At 39.4% G+C, this 13917-nt stretch overlaps 1 protein-coding gene across 1 annotated transcript; it reads right to left on the reverse strand.

The window, feature by feature from the left end:
* Nucleotides 1-266: 266 nt before the first annotated feature.
* On the reverse strand, nucleotides 267-4344 carry LOC145576357 (uncharacterized). Its single transcript, XM_081634125.1, has 2 exons — nucleotides 4128-4344; nucleotides 267-2910 (listed from the first exon to the last, which is right to left on the reverse strand). The coding sequence occupies exon 2, from the start codon at nucleotides 2806-2808 to the stop codon at nucleotides 532-534; it is 2277 nt and encodes a 758-aa protein (XP_081490251.1). The 5' UTR covers nucleotides 2809-2910; nucleotides 4128-4344; the 3' UTR covers nucleotides 267-531.
* Nucleotides 4345-13917: the final 9573 nt, after the last annotated feature.

A 13917-nucleotide genomic window follows, 5' to 3' on the forward strand; every position in this document is an offset into this window, starting at 1 on the left:
AGATCAACAATTCCAATATCCAATTTTGATGGGAACAAGATGAGTTATGAATGTGATATCACAAAGAACCCTTCCTCAAGCTAAATCTATTAGGGTAAATCAGTAAATGTGTAATGGGAGTAACATTTCATACATAAAGGTCCATCTAACTCACCCAAGAACCTGGAAAGAACATTCATCAGTCTTTATATCCACTGCACACAACATCCATAGAAGCCGAGAACTACAATATCAAAGATAGCATGTGTGGCCTCATATTTGGAAGTCTATACTATCTTTATTGTGAAATTAACATGAACAAGCTCTTCCACAGTAATTGTATTATTTGTTATGAATAGGTATATAGCAGCTAATGCTTTGTTCACATATTTTCCTAATAATAGGGAAGAGACCAATATAGACAAGCTATTCTAACTAACTAGAATGTTGCATAAAAAAAATATAAGGCTTACAAGAAACTTGAAGTTTCTATTTAACTAATATATAGAAACACATGACAATCACCTGATTTGCCAATCTTCAGGTAAAAATCTATATAGGTGCAGCACAAGTAGTTCTGAAATGACCTGTTTGATTGCAACGACTACAGTGCACAATCCGTTTAACACGGCCACGATCTTCAGCTCGAACTCTTTTTTTTCTAGGTCTTCCAGGAGGGCGAAGAGACTTGGGTGGGTTAATGATAGTCCCATCAGATTTGGTAGCAGGGTTAACGATAGTCCCATCAGATTTGGCAGGGTTAATTATAGGTCCATCAGATCTGGTAGCATCCGAGTCCTCTTCAGACAATTCTTTCCACAATGACTTGTCTGGAATTGGATGTATAGTCTGTGAGTATGCCTTCCGATAAGTTGCAACAGTGAAACAACTTTCTGTAAAACGATGTACATTCTGCCTGCAGGAAAGTAAGGCAGACACAGCATGGGCACATGGTAGACCATACAGTTGCCATCCCCTGCAAAGACAGCAACGATTTCGAATATCCACGAAATTTGATCCTTCATTTGTTATAACTTCAAACTCTGCCTCATTTGCACGAAGAACTTGGAAAGAGCGAGCATGCTCAATTGCCTCATCAACACGCCTTTCAGCAGTAGGAACGAGTATCGATGTCCACTGCATGCTGGTCTCACGTCGTTCATTAAACCAAGTCATTAGCTGCCTCCGTATGCACTCCATCATCTGAATGATTGGGAGCCCAGAAGCTTCAAGAAGCCAAATATTTAGAGATTCAACTATATTTGCAGTCAGATGCCCAAATCGTGTCCCCTCAAAATATGCTGTAGCCCACAAGCGGGGTGGAATTCTTCTAATCCAAAATGCAGCATCTTGTGACATTTCCTCTATTTCCAAAACTTTCGCCTCAAATTCAATTATGGTAAGAGCTTGAGCAGCTTCCCATAAAAGGTTGACGAGCATTGTGTTATTAAACTCCTTCCGAAAGCTTTCACTTAAATGACGCATGCAAAATCCATGAAAAGCAGTAGGAAAATTTGCTTCCACTCCATCAACAATACCCTTATGCCTGTCTGACAAAATGGTAAGCCTTGGCATATTTTCAGTATTAGTCTCAAGCAAATTGTGCAGTTCTGATAGAAACCACATCCAATTCTCATCGTTTTCCTCGTCAACTACACCAAATGCCAAAGGAAAGAGAGCACCATCCCCATCGAAACCAGTGGCCAACAACAAAGTTCCCAAGTACTTACTTTTCAAATAGGTCCTATCCAGCCCAAGAAGTGGTCGACAAGCATTTAGGAAACCATATATAGATGCGTGGAATGATATAAAGAGCCGCTGGAAGCAGCCATCTTCTGGACTAGCATAAACAGAAGCAATACTGCCAGGATTTGTGCGTTTAATTTGCTCGCAATATTGTGGCAGAAGCCGATAACCTTCTTCAAAAGATCCACGCATAGCTGCCATGATACGCTCCTTTCCCCGCCAGGCCTGCTTGTATGACAAGGTGATCCCATGTACCCGATGGATCTCTTCTAGTATCTCCTTAGGCTTGCAGTTAGGATTCTCTCTCAAACGTTGTTCGACAGAATTAGCCACCCACTGAACTGATGCTTGCTGGTGGCCTAGGTGACCTATGCCATTGCAGGTATGGAGCTCATAAAGGGTCCTGATTGTGAAAGTAGGTGCCCCAGGAAGCTTGGCAGCATGCACACGCCAGGGGCATCCTTCAGCAGCACACTTGGCAGTAAAGCGAGTTTTATCAGATTTTATGGTCTGCATTTCAAAGTGTAGAGCAATTGCCATGTCCCTTAAAGCTCTGCGACAACTCTTGACATCTGGGAATTCCTGCCCTACACGAATCTCATGGCTAGGGCTAACAACCAAAGAACGGGCCTGAATAACATGACTAAGTACATATTCTGGCTCCTGCACACCCATGTCATCAATAGCTTCAATTCCCATCTCATGGTTTTGCTCAATATCTAACTCCAAATCCTCATCCAGGTCTTGATTGCCGGAAACAGTCAGCTCATTGTGCTCTACCATACCTAAATCATTGTTCTGCGAAGAAAATTCATGGCTTTCATTATTAGGTTTATGCTCCATATGCAAGTCATTGCTTTGCTCATAATGATGCCCATCACTCGATTCATGGTCATGGCTCTGTTCCAAAGCCAATTCATCATGGTTGTGGGCATTTTCTAAACCTAGTTCCTGCTCATGCCTTTCTCTCAAACCCAGTTCATGTTCATGACCTAGGGAATGATTATGGACAAGGACCAGCTGCCGGTCATGACCTAAATCCATTCCATGACTTTTCCCAAGGATAACGTCATGATTTGCCATAATTTAACGAAGAATTACAATTTGCAAACTTCACCAATTCAACTATGCACGCAAGATGCTGAACACTCTCAATAATGTCCAGTCATCAGTGGCATCAACAACCTATGAGACAAGAAGAATTAACTGATGAAGCTTTCTATAACCAAAGAAGCATACAACATAAAAATCTAAAAATAGGCATATAGTCAATCAAGTGAAAGAAATCACAACAAACCCCAAGACACACCCTGAGTGAAAGAAATCACAACAAACTCCAAGACGCACCCTGAGTGGAAGAAATCACAACAAACTCTAGCCTCTTCTTTAACCCTCACTCGTAGAAACACAGATCGATAAGCACGCTATGTGTGCGTAGAATTGAATAAAAATAGATGTTCAACAACTCATATTACATTAGCGTTAATAATAATACTACCTCCGTTTCCTATGATGTGCAACAAAGGGGTATTATTTGTGAGACATAAAATATTCCTTTGTTGCATATAATAAGAAACGGAGGTAAGTAATAAAAGAAGGGGTGTTTTAGATCTTTTTAGTAAGAAACAAAACTGCTCAAGAGTTGGCTTATGAATTATTATGTCTAAATGCATCATATTGCATGCTTTACATTTCAAAACACATACTTTGGTATACAACAACTCATAGTATTTAACATTGAAAATCTTAAATTTTAAAAGGGTATTCTCTATATTAAAAAGTAAAAGGTATTTTAGATAATTTAGGTGGACACCAAATTCCTTAAAGGATGTAAGATAACAAAGAAAAACTTCCTTTCACCTTACTAATTCACACTATGCAAAAGAACTCGAACCATAGTCAACATTCCTCGACTCGGCAACAAGATGAGATCTTCGATCTTCAAGGTCCTAATTCAGCTACCTCAAAAGAGTAGAGTACTTCCTGTTCCAGTCTAATTAGTAGTAAAAGTTTTTGGCTCTCTGGGAGTGACAAGACAGAACTAAATCACTTCTACTATAAATATGATATGTTAAAAAGCTAATTAGGCTGAAAATAGACTAAAAAATGCTGAAGTAAAAAACCAACACATGTTATAATAGTTAATTGGCAATACAGTTACAAATATTAACATTCAGCATAATAAACCCATGATTTGTAATTCATATAACAGCAAAAGTTAAAGTCACAAACTCTAAAGCATATAAATCATTGTTGAGATACCAAAAAACAAAAACAAATCAAACACCTTAAAATTCATTCAACGAGCTTCAGTTAGACAGCAAAATTGCTCAAAATAATGAAGTGGGGTTTACCCAAAACAAAGAAAAGTAAAGCAAAATGCACGAAATTAACAACAGTACCTCAGAATTGTAGAACCCTAACCCAAGAATTAGGGTTTTGATCCATCAATTGAGCATAAAAAAACAGTGTAAATCATCAAATTCGAACTGGGTATTTCCTCAAATCTTATAAACCCAATTCATGGAACACAGAAAGAGAACAATCTCGAACAAATCGAGGTAAGAAATTCCCAAAATCAGAAATTGGGATTGATGGAAGGAGGAGGAAGACGAAAAGGAGGAGGAAGACGAAAAGGAGGAGAATTAACAGAAATTCGAACGAGGGAGGAGAGAGAAAATTGGCGGGTATAGTGATGAAATCGAAGAAAAGAAAGAAAAGGGTAATGAAGGAATTGATGGAAAAATTGGGGGAATTACAAAGGGGCAAACAACAAAGAGGAGATGAGAAGAAGAGAATACACAACTTAGCAGGGTTGTGTTGGGAATTGCCTAGATGCAGTGTAGGGTTGAGAAAATGATTGAAAGGGCATTTTGGTCAAAATGTTGGATTTTATTCATCTACAAATTTGGATTTACACTATTGTCCCCTAATTTTGACACATGTATATCCATGGAAAATTTAGTCTTAATAATCTCATTTATAGCCGATTTTTTTAAAAATAACTTCAACTTTCGATTATTCTAAACTAATTCCAAATTTAGGGTGCGTTTTCATTTATTAGGCTCAATTGGTGATCAACTTGTTATAACAAGTTGCATGTACACTTGTCAACACGTGATTGCTCCAAAAAATTAAAAAATAAAGTCAAATAAGCCTGATCCTCCCAGCCCCACCATTGCCAACCACCCGTTCCCCAACCCTTCCACCCTCCCCCACCTCTGCCACCCCCCCTCCCTAGCCGCGACCACCCCTCTCAACCACCTACATCACCCACAACCATTCCAAAACCTACTCCAACATTGTCAACCCAAATTCCTCCTTTTTTTTACCCCTTTTCATTCTTTGCGGTGGTGGAGGATTTACGATGGTGGGTGGGTTCATTTTGGGTTTTCCGGCAATGGGGTGCTTTGTTTTGGGGTTTTTCAAAGGGGGTGAGGGTTTCATGGGTGGGGGTTTCATGGTTTGGCATTTTTCGGTTTCAAGGGAGGGGTGGAGGGGGGAGAAGGTGGTCAATTTCAAAGGTGCCAATTACCGAGGTGGCTGAGAAAGGCGAAAGGAAAGAGGGGGAGGTGGTAGTTGATGGCTTGGAGGGAGGTCAAAGGGGTGGTGGTTGGGAGTTGACGTGAGTCAAAGGGAAGAAAAGCAAAAAAAAAAAAAAAAAAAAACCTATTTAACAAGTTATCGGTCACTTGGGCCTGATAAAAGTCAATACTCCCTAAAGTTGGGATTATTCCAAATATTCAAAGTTGAGATTATTTAAATTATAGAATCTGTCAAAGGTAGGATTGTTTAAAGAAAATTGGCCAAAGTTGAAATTATTAAAGCCTTTTTTTTTTTTTTTTTAAGAGGAGAAAAAAAAAAGGAATTACTATGTGTAGGGAATATTTCAAGCATCCCACACTTGAGCCCCATTGTAATAATACACTTAAGCATGGTGGCGTCCAAAGGGAAGGAAGCTAGAGCAAAAGAGTCGCCAACATATTTTAGGAACTTGTAAACCGTTCACAGGGTGAAGGTTACACCCCTTAACGATCTAAGAGATCGTTAACTCCAATAGGTCTGGAACCATGACTGGAAGTTCGGGGATGAAGGTACAAATCCAACCTAAAAGAGATTGAACCTGCCCTAAAAATAGGCCTCTAATTTATTCTTCTCGTATTCATGTGCGCTTTATGATTAACATACAATCAATAGATTAACCCTAAATCTGTTTATCTATGTTGGTTGAATATTAATGCACAAACAAAACTATTATTGGCGATCACTTGAATTATAATCATATTAGCCTAAACAAGATTATTAATTATCTTATTAAGCGTGATTACAAGTACAAATTCCCTTTAAACATGCATAAAAGGTGTGATCAAGCAATAACAATAATAATCATCAAGCAACATAATAAATAATGATCATCAATCATCATAATCTCAATCTCAATAAAGCTTAATAATAGCAAGATACTAGGCATGATACTAACAAGATTAATAACAAACCCTAGCATGTCACTAAACATTAAAGATCAAAGCTTTATTCCTAGCATGATACTAACATGATATTAGGAAAGAAATAGGAAGCATCACAATAAACAGAAATATTAGAAATATTAATTAACCCTAAACATGATACTAGGAAGCAATAAGACATCTTAACATGATACTAGGAATCAAAATAACAATCTAAGCACGATTTTTATATTAAAAGATCAATAAAACAATTAAAGTACTTACTTGGATGCCTCGTACCTCTTTCTAATAACAAAATACACGCGTTAGTAACTTCAAGGAAAAGAAATAAACCAAACAATTAAACTAAATAATTGAAATATGGATTTGGGACCAAACCCTTAGAAATTATAAACCTTTCACGTCTAGGGCGAATGCAACTTCGAACTTGGCTAGGTGTGTCTAGAACTTGTGTATGAGGAATTTTGAGAGAGGGAAGGTTTAGAAAGAGAAGAGAGAGAAAGCTTCTAGCTTTTAGAGAGAGAAAGAATATAGAGAGATGTGAATGATGATGATGATTGTAGATGATTTTAAAACAGGTTGATACGACCCCTATTTATAAGAAAAATAGCACGGGATAAAAGAAAATCATATTCGGAATAAAACTCCTCCTGTCGCAAACGACAGGAGCCAGCGCCAAACAACGAGCTTCGTCGCCAGGCGACGAAGGCCAATGCTAGGCGACGAAGGTCGGCGCCTGGCGACGACGCCGTCGTCTTGCGCTGGTCCAAAAGTCAACGCGCTTTTCCACGCGTAATTACCCTCAACACCGGTTGCAGGTAATTAAGCGTCCGAGCAGTTTTCGAAATCAGATTTAATATATTTTATTCTAAATAAAACATCCTTTTTTTCAAAATAATAGTTAATAGGCCCTCCTCTAGATCATCGGGCCACCTTTGAAAATCATTGGGCCTAATCTAATTTAATCCATAGTTTCCTCACAAGTCATCGGAATTGGGCCTATAATATATCATTGGAAAGCTCTTTTTGAGCCCAATCCAACTACACTATTATTGAACCTTTATTATGGACCAAATCAAATTGGACTGGCTATTTTTCACAAAATAGGAGTAAGAAAAGAAATATTTTAGAAAACAGAAAGAGAAATATTTTAATAAAAACATCCTCATCATTAAACTTTCCACACCTTCACCTCGTTTGATAATCAAATGACGTGAAAGGTATTCATCACTGGGTTTGGTTTTGGGGAGACACATTTGGGTGTCTACAGAAGCCCCCACTTTGACTGAGTTTGGAGAAACGCAAGTTTCGAAAACGAAAGTCAAAGTAACGATAGGGACGGAGAATGATTCAGAACGTTCTGCGATCCTAAATCATTCTTGTAACGCCGATACCTGCAAACTAGCATTAGTTAAAATAGATAAAAGAGTTAAGAAACGTGTATCTTGCACCGTCGAGCACACGTCTCTAGAGTCACTGATTTTGTTTGACGATCTTCCTCAAGCTAGGGGATACCGCCTGAAGACTGCTACGCCCGCAACTGCCTCCAAGTTCCGCTGTGATAATCTTTCGCAAGCTAGGGAACACTATCGAAGATTTCTTCGCTTGAAACGACCTTCTACCGACTTGTGACCATCTTCCACAAGCTAGGGAACACGATCGAAGATAACTTCGCTTGAAATCATCTCCTGCTTCTGACAACCTTCCACATCCTAGGGAACGTCATCGAAGATAACTTCGCTTGAAGTCATCTTCAGTTTTTTGACAACCTTCCACATCCTAAGGAACGTCATCGAAGATAACTTCGCTTGAAGTCATCTTCAGTTTTGCGATAATATTCCGAAGAAAATTACCGAAGACCAACGCTTGTCGATCCTTTAAAGCTCGCTTGAACTTTGCTGCCGTGATATTTGCTGAATTTTCTGCGGTGCCAGTATGTCGGGCCTTTCTGCTGCTTGTGAACCATTATGTCGGTGCCTTCGTTGTTTATGAACTATTATGTCGGTGCTTCTGCAATGAGCCAATGTTTAGGCGCTTTAAGCTAAGTGAGACGATCTTTCAGCAGGTCGATCACTTAATGTAATCAAGCCGATTATCATGTCAAATTGCTTATAGGGGCTAACTGGCGTACTAAGGAACCCGAAATTGCTGCATAAGGTCCACATAACCATTTATGAGGGCCACGCTTTCTGTCGCCGCACCAGCGCACGCTGTAAATTACTGCCGCCGCAATTCTGCTCTGTCACCGGTCGATAGATGTTGTCGCTAGGCGACAGCCTTGTCGTCTGGCGTTGGAGTCGGGTCTTCCTTATTTTGCCCTTGCTGCTGCTGTTCGTGTTTGCGCTCAAGTTTGCTCTGAATCTTCAACTTGGTTGTTTCCTTTCAACCAAATCTTGCTAAAATATTTTGCAAATTAAAGCTCTTCATCTCTGATTCACCAATCCATGTAAGTCTTGCTCAAACTCCTGATTTCTCGGAAGAATTTCATGCGTTTATATTCGCGGTTTTTCGAAAAAAACGGGATGTCCTTGTTCGTTTGCTCTTTGGAAGTGATAGCTTCCTATGCCTTGAAACTCTGTCGAAAACCCTGTCCTTCAGGATTTTACCGAGTCTGAGGTGCTTGATCAAAATTCGGATGTGCTCGATCAATCAGGCTGATCGTCAATCTAACTGCGATCAGGCCGACTCTAGTTGATTTGCTAAGCCATTTGCGTCTTTTTGCTTCAAATCTTTTGTCCCTGCATTTATATTTTGGACTATAGGACTTTGCTCATATTTTGTTTAGGGGTTGACCTAAGGCTTAGTGTTTCTTGACTCATTGCATAATACTTAATGTGTTTTAACACATGTGACTTGTCATGACTCGACTCAAAGCGTTTTGACACACATGGCTTGACACGACTCAAGGTGTAAACTTGACTTAATACAATTGACCGACTCGAGGTCGATTCAACTCGACTGTGACTTGTGTGTGCAAAAAATTGTAATCAATTTTTGCGCAAAAAATTTCTGTCATTCTTATTATTAATGGAGGGTGTCCGACTTTCTCCCAAAAATAAAAAAAAAATTGTGACTAACATAAGCCTAAAATTAAATAAGCTTAAATTAATCAAAAACATATTTGAAAAAAAAAATCAAAACATAAAGTCAATGCCCGAAAATTGAGTCGTAATCGAAAAAATCATATGGTTGAATAGCGCGAATAAACTAATCGTCGAACCGCCTTTCTGTCGCACAACGCTGGTGTCGTCGCCAGACGCTGATTTCGTCGCTAGGCGACGAACCTCGTCGCCAGGCGTTGTTCCTGTTGTCTGGCGACGGACTCTTTTTCTCTGAATCCGTTGGAAATCAAACTGCATCAGTTTTGTCAATAAATAGCCCCTAAATCCGTCAAATCCTGTTGTAGACACCCAAATGTGTCTCCCCAAAACAAAACCCAGTGATGAATACCTTTTGCGTCGAATGATTATCGAATAAGGTGAAAGTGTGAAAAGTCAAGTGTTGCGGTTGGTTTTTATTAAATTCTTTCTTTCTGTTTTCGAAAACAACTCTATTTTATGAAAACAGCCAATCCAGTTTAGTTTGGTCCACCCAAATGTCTTTATTGCTTTCTAGTATCATGTTTAGGGTGCCTTTTACTCTTTTCTAATATCATGTTAGTATCATGTTAGGGTTAAAGCTTTGATCTTTATTGCTTAGTGACATGCTAGGATTTGTTATTAACCTTGTTAGCATCATGCCTAGGATCTTGCTATTAATATTATGCTTTAACATGATTATTTTAATTATGATTGTTTTTATGATTATAATTATGATGATTATTATGTTGCTTGATGTTTATTTATTGTTATTGCTTGATCACGCCTTTTATGCATGTTTAACGGGAATTTTTACTTGTAATCACGCTTAATAAGATAATTAATAATCTTGTTTAGGGCTAATATGATTATAATTCAAGTGATCGCCAGTAATAGTTTTATCTGTGCATTAAATTCAACTAACATAGATAAACAGGTTAGGGTTAACCTACTGTTTGCATGTTAGTCAAAAAGCGCACATGAATACGAGAAGAATAAACTAGAGGCCTATTATTTAGGGCAGGTTCAATCTCTTTTAGGTTGGATTTGTACTTTCATCCTCGAACCCTATTTGGTTCAAGACCTTTTGGAGTTGACGGTTTCATGGATCGTTAAGGGGTGTAATATTCACCCTGTGAACGATTTACAAGTTCCTAAAACTTGTTGGCGACTCTTTTGCTCTAGCTTCCTTCCCTTTGGACGCCACCATACTTAAGTGTATGATCACAATGGGGTTCAAGCTTGGGGTTAATGCTTGAAATATTCCCTACACCTATATATTTCGAATAGATTAAAAATAATAGTTATAGCTTTAATTCTCTTTAAGCAATCAGGTCCAAGAGTTTTAGTCATTTTACTCGTGAGTGGTGCCATTCTTTGACTGTTAAGGAGAGAAAAGAGCTTGATTCTTTCATATGGGAGGTATCTATGGTATTAAGGGGGTAGATATAGATATGGATTTTATTCATACCGCCTTAGAATATTGGGATTCAGACATACATTGCTTTAGACTAGGTTATGATGAAATCAGTCCTTTACTGGAAGAATTTGGTGCCATTCTAGGCTTTCCCTCCATGGATCTTGCGGTAATTCCTAATATAAGTGAGTATTATTATAAAGATTTTGAGATCTTCTTTAATGTGAAGGACAGAGATCTAACAAATATTGTAGATGGTAGCGTAGTTAATCTGAAAGAATTTGCACGCCACTATTTTGATAGACCCTATTCTGAGTCTTTTCATGTTTATAGAAGAAGGGATTTTCTCTTTTGCATGCTTAGCCAATATCTCCTCACTAGTGGTAATAATCGTGAGGGTCAAGTAATATTAGTGTCTGTGATGGAACAAATTGAATCAGAGAGGAATCCAATGCCATTAATTGTTGGAGAGACAATGCTTAGTTTGGATGAATTAAAGAAAAATCCAAAAGCACCTTTTCGAGGCTCTCCAATTTTATTACAGGTAGAACAATAATATTTTTGATTACAAAAATAAAAACATGTATTTTTGTATAGTAATACTAATTATTTGCGTTGAATTTTTGCAGATGTGGCTAATGGAGAGCTAGAATTAATTAGTCCTCCTGATAACATTGAAAAATACACTCCCAACTGCTTTTAAGGCGAAGGAAGCGTTTCTCTATAAAGATGGGTCGCTGTGAGTGGAGCAAAATATTCGCCTCTCGTGATTTTGCTATCAAATGGATCATCCCATGGTGGAAAATTGAGAAGATGGTTGGTGTCAACAAGCAACCCTTCTGCCGTCTTCCAAGCTTAACCAAGATGACTTTTTTTTATCCGTGCAGGGTAAAAAGGCAGTACGGTCTTACTCAAACAATTCCCTCTAGAGATCTTCGTCGTCCTTATGAATTCCCTGTGTCACAAGAAGTAGAGAGGTTTGACACTAATTGGAGTGCTAGGCCTTTATGGGAAGTGCTTACCCAAAAGGTTCCTCCTTCTTTGCCCAAGGATGTGAAGAATTGGCTTCTTAATAAGCCTAAAAAGGACAAGAAGAAAGATCAAAGTAGAACCAATGTGAAGAATCGTCTAGGTGAAAAGATAACTCCTGTTAAGGAACGCTTAGGTGAAAGGGTTGAGTTTAAAACACCTACGATGCCTAAGAAGAAGGACACTACTAAAGGCAAAGAGAAAAGAAAAGCTGACTCTACGGAAAAGAAAGTTTGGGTAGAGAAGAAACATGGTGTTCTAGCTAAAGGAGAAACTATTTACTCCAAGATTGAATGTAAATCCTCTAAAGGATGCTTATTAGCTAAGGTAATGGACGATGAAGAAGAAGCTGACAAGAATTGGAAGAGAGCCAAGAAAGAGAAGAAAGATTGAAGCATTGCTTAACTTCCAATTTATTAGACAAAATTAATTTTTAAGTCAATTTATTTTATTAAGCTTTTATTTATATTCCATCAATAATGTAATTTTACTTTACTTTATTTTATTAATGCAATTTTTAGCTTTTTAAATTAAATCAACTTTTACTTTACACTCTTTATTAAAGCAATGAAAACACTTAATTATTTTTCTGAAAATATTCGAGTACGGAAGTCGAAGATTTCCGAAATACACTGAAATTTGCACTCTTTCGGGTTGCCCGTACCATCAAAGGCACCCACAAGTACACTTTTCACCTTCGCAGGCTGAGGAGTGTTAAGGATCTCTTGAGAAAATGGAGGCGAATTGTCTCCAAGGTTTAGCATGCGCGTCTGCCATTCAATGGGCTGCGGCTGAGCATCTGGTTCGGCCAAGTAAGCAGCTTGGTCGAACGGCTGACCGAACTGCCCATACTGTCCAAAGACAGCAGGGTTAGTCGGAGGAAAGGTGTTAAAATTCTGGAGAGGTGGATATTGAAACGGTTGCACTGGAGCAATTGGGACTGGTGTTTGAGTCCGATGAGCTTGACTCCCAATGGTCCTGGCCGTGCTGGTACGCTTGGAGGAGGTATGGTTTGAGAGATCATCCGGCATTGAAGGTGTAGAGGCTGTGTCCGAATAAGCTATTCGTTCACGCTGCTTGTGCCGAAGGTAATCCCTAGCATCCTTCCAACGCCGAGACGACTCAGTAATCTCTTTCTGAGGCCGTCTGGCTTGCCCCCCAGCCGACTGCGTTTTGTCAAGGGGCCGAGTCATATCTGCCCTTGGCACCCTCGGCACACGCTCATGCCGGCGGTATGGGGTATTCCCAGCATCTTCGGCACTGGTTGCTTTGCTCTGGGTCTTCTTTTGCTGGCCCTCTCCTTCTCTCCTGGGCGGCTACCTAGAAGAAGATGGCCGCTTACCCTCCATTTCCTTTCGGAGCTTGTTCTAAGCAACCAATAGCGAACCAGTAGTAACTGGACGGTCCTCTGCCTCTTGGAATGAAGCGATCAAAGGGTCGCTAGAATGAATTGTTGTGACTATGTCCTCAACAAAGCCATCCTTACCGGGGCGAGGGCCGACACCTGGTGTCTGGCCATCCATTGCCATAACGGACGAGTATCCCCACAGACAGCGCCAAATGTTTCGGGGTTTTTGGAATCCCTTGGTATACTGGTCACGCTCTGATTTGGCAATGAGACGTGGACGCCTGCAAAACACGAATCTCCGGTTATCGGAGATTTGCCTCCGACGATCAAGTTAGTGACCGGAAACGGAATAAATGTAGAGAGAGAAAGTAGAGAGAAGTTGGAGCCTTTTGTGCTCTATTAAATGTTATGTCTCAATCCACCCCTCCCATCAGCAATGATTGGGGTATTTATAGGGGTGGGGATTTGTGCCCTTTAGGGTAAGTGACCTATAATTTAGGGCCATTGATTGGCTGCGCAATCAGCGAAGGACATGTGTCCTCTAGGGGCGCCATTTTGCGGCATTCTAGTTGCTTTTGGGCCTCCTGATGTAAGGAGGCCTTTATGACATATTTGATTTCAGGTGCTCTCTTATTCATAGTACGTGTCATTGATATGTCCATTTTATATAGTGATTTACCCCCGTCCCTTGGTCATAATTAGTAGTGATTTTGGCTATTTCGAGCCACTTTTATTACTAATTGGTGTTTTCTAGTGTTTTCGTAGTTTTGGTTGAGTTTTGTAGGAAATTGCACTTTTGGAGCATTTTCCTGGATTTTCGAGTAGCGACTACGAGCATTAGAGGTGCACGGCCAC

This window comes from Chenopodium album, chromosome 13 (assembly GCF_948465745.1).
Source record: "Chenopodium album chromosome 13, dcCheAlbu1.1, whole genome shotgun sequence".
In the NCBI taxonomy this organism is placed as follows: domain Eukaryota; kingdom Viridiplantae; phylum Streptophyta; class Magnoliopsida; order Caryophyllales; family Amaranthaceae; genus Chenopodium; species Chenopodium album.

Excerpts from the sequence above, each read along its gene's own strand:
- LOC145576357 (XM_081634125.1), bottom strand. The coding sequence starts at position 2,808 with ATGGCAAATCATGACGTTATCCTTGGGAAAAGTCATGGAATGGATTTA.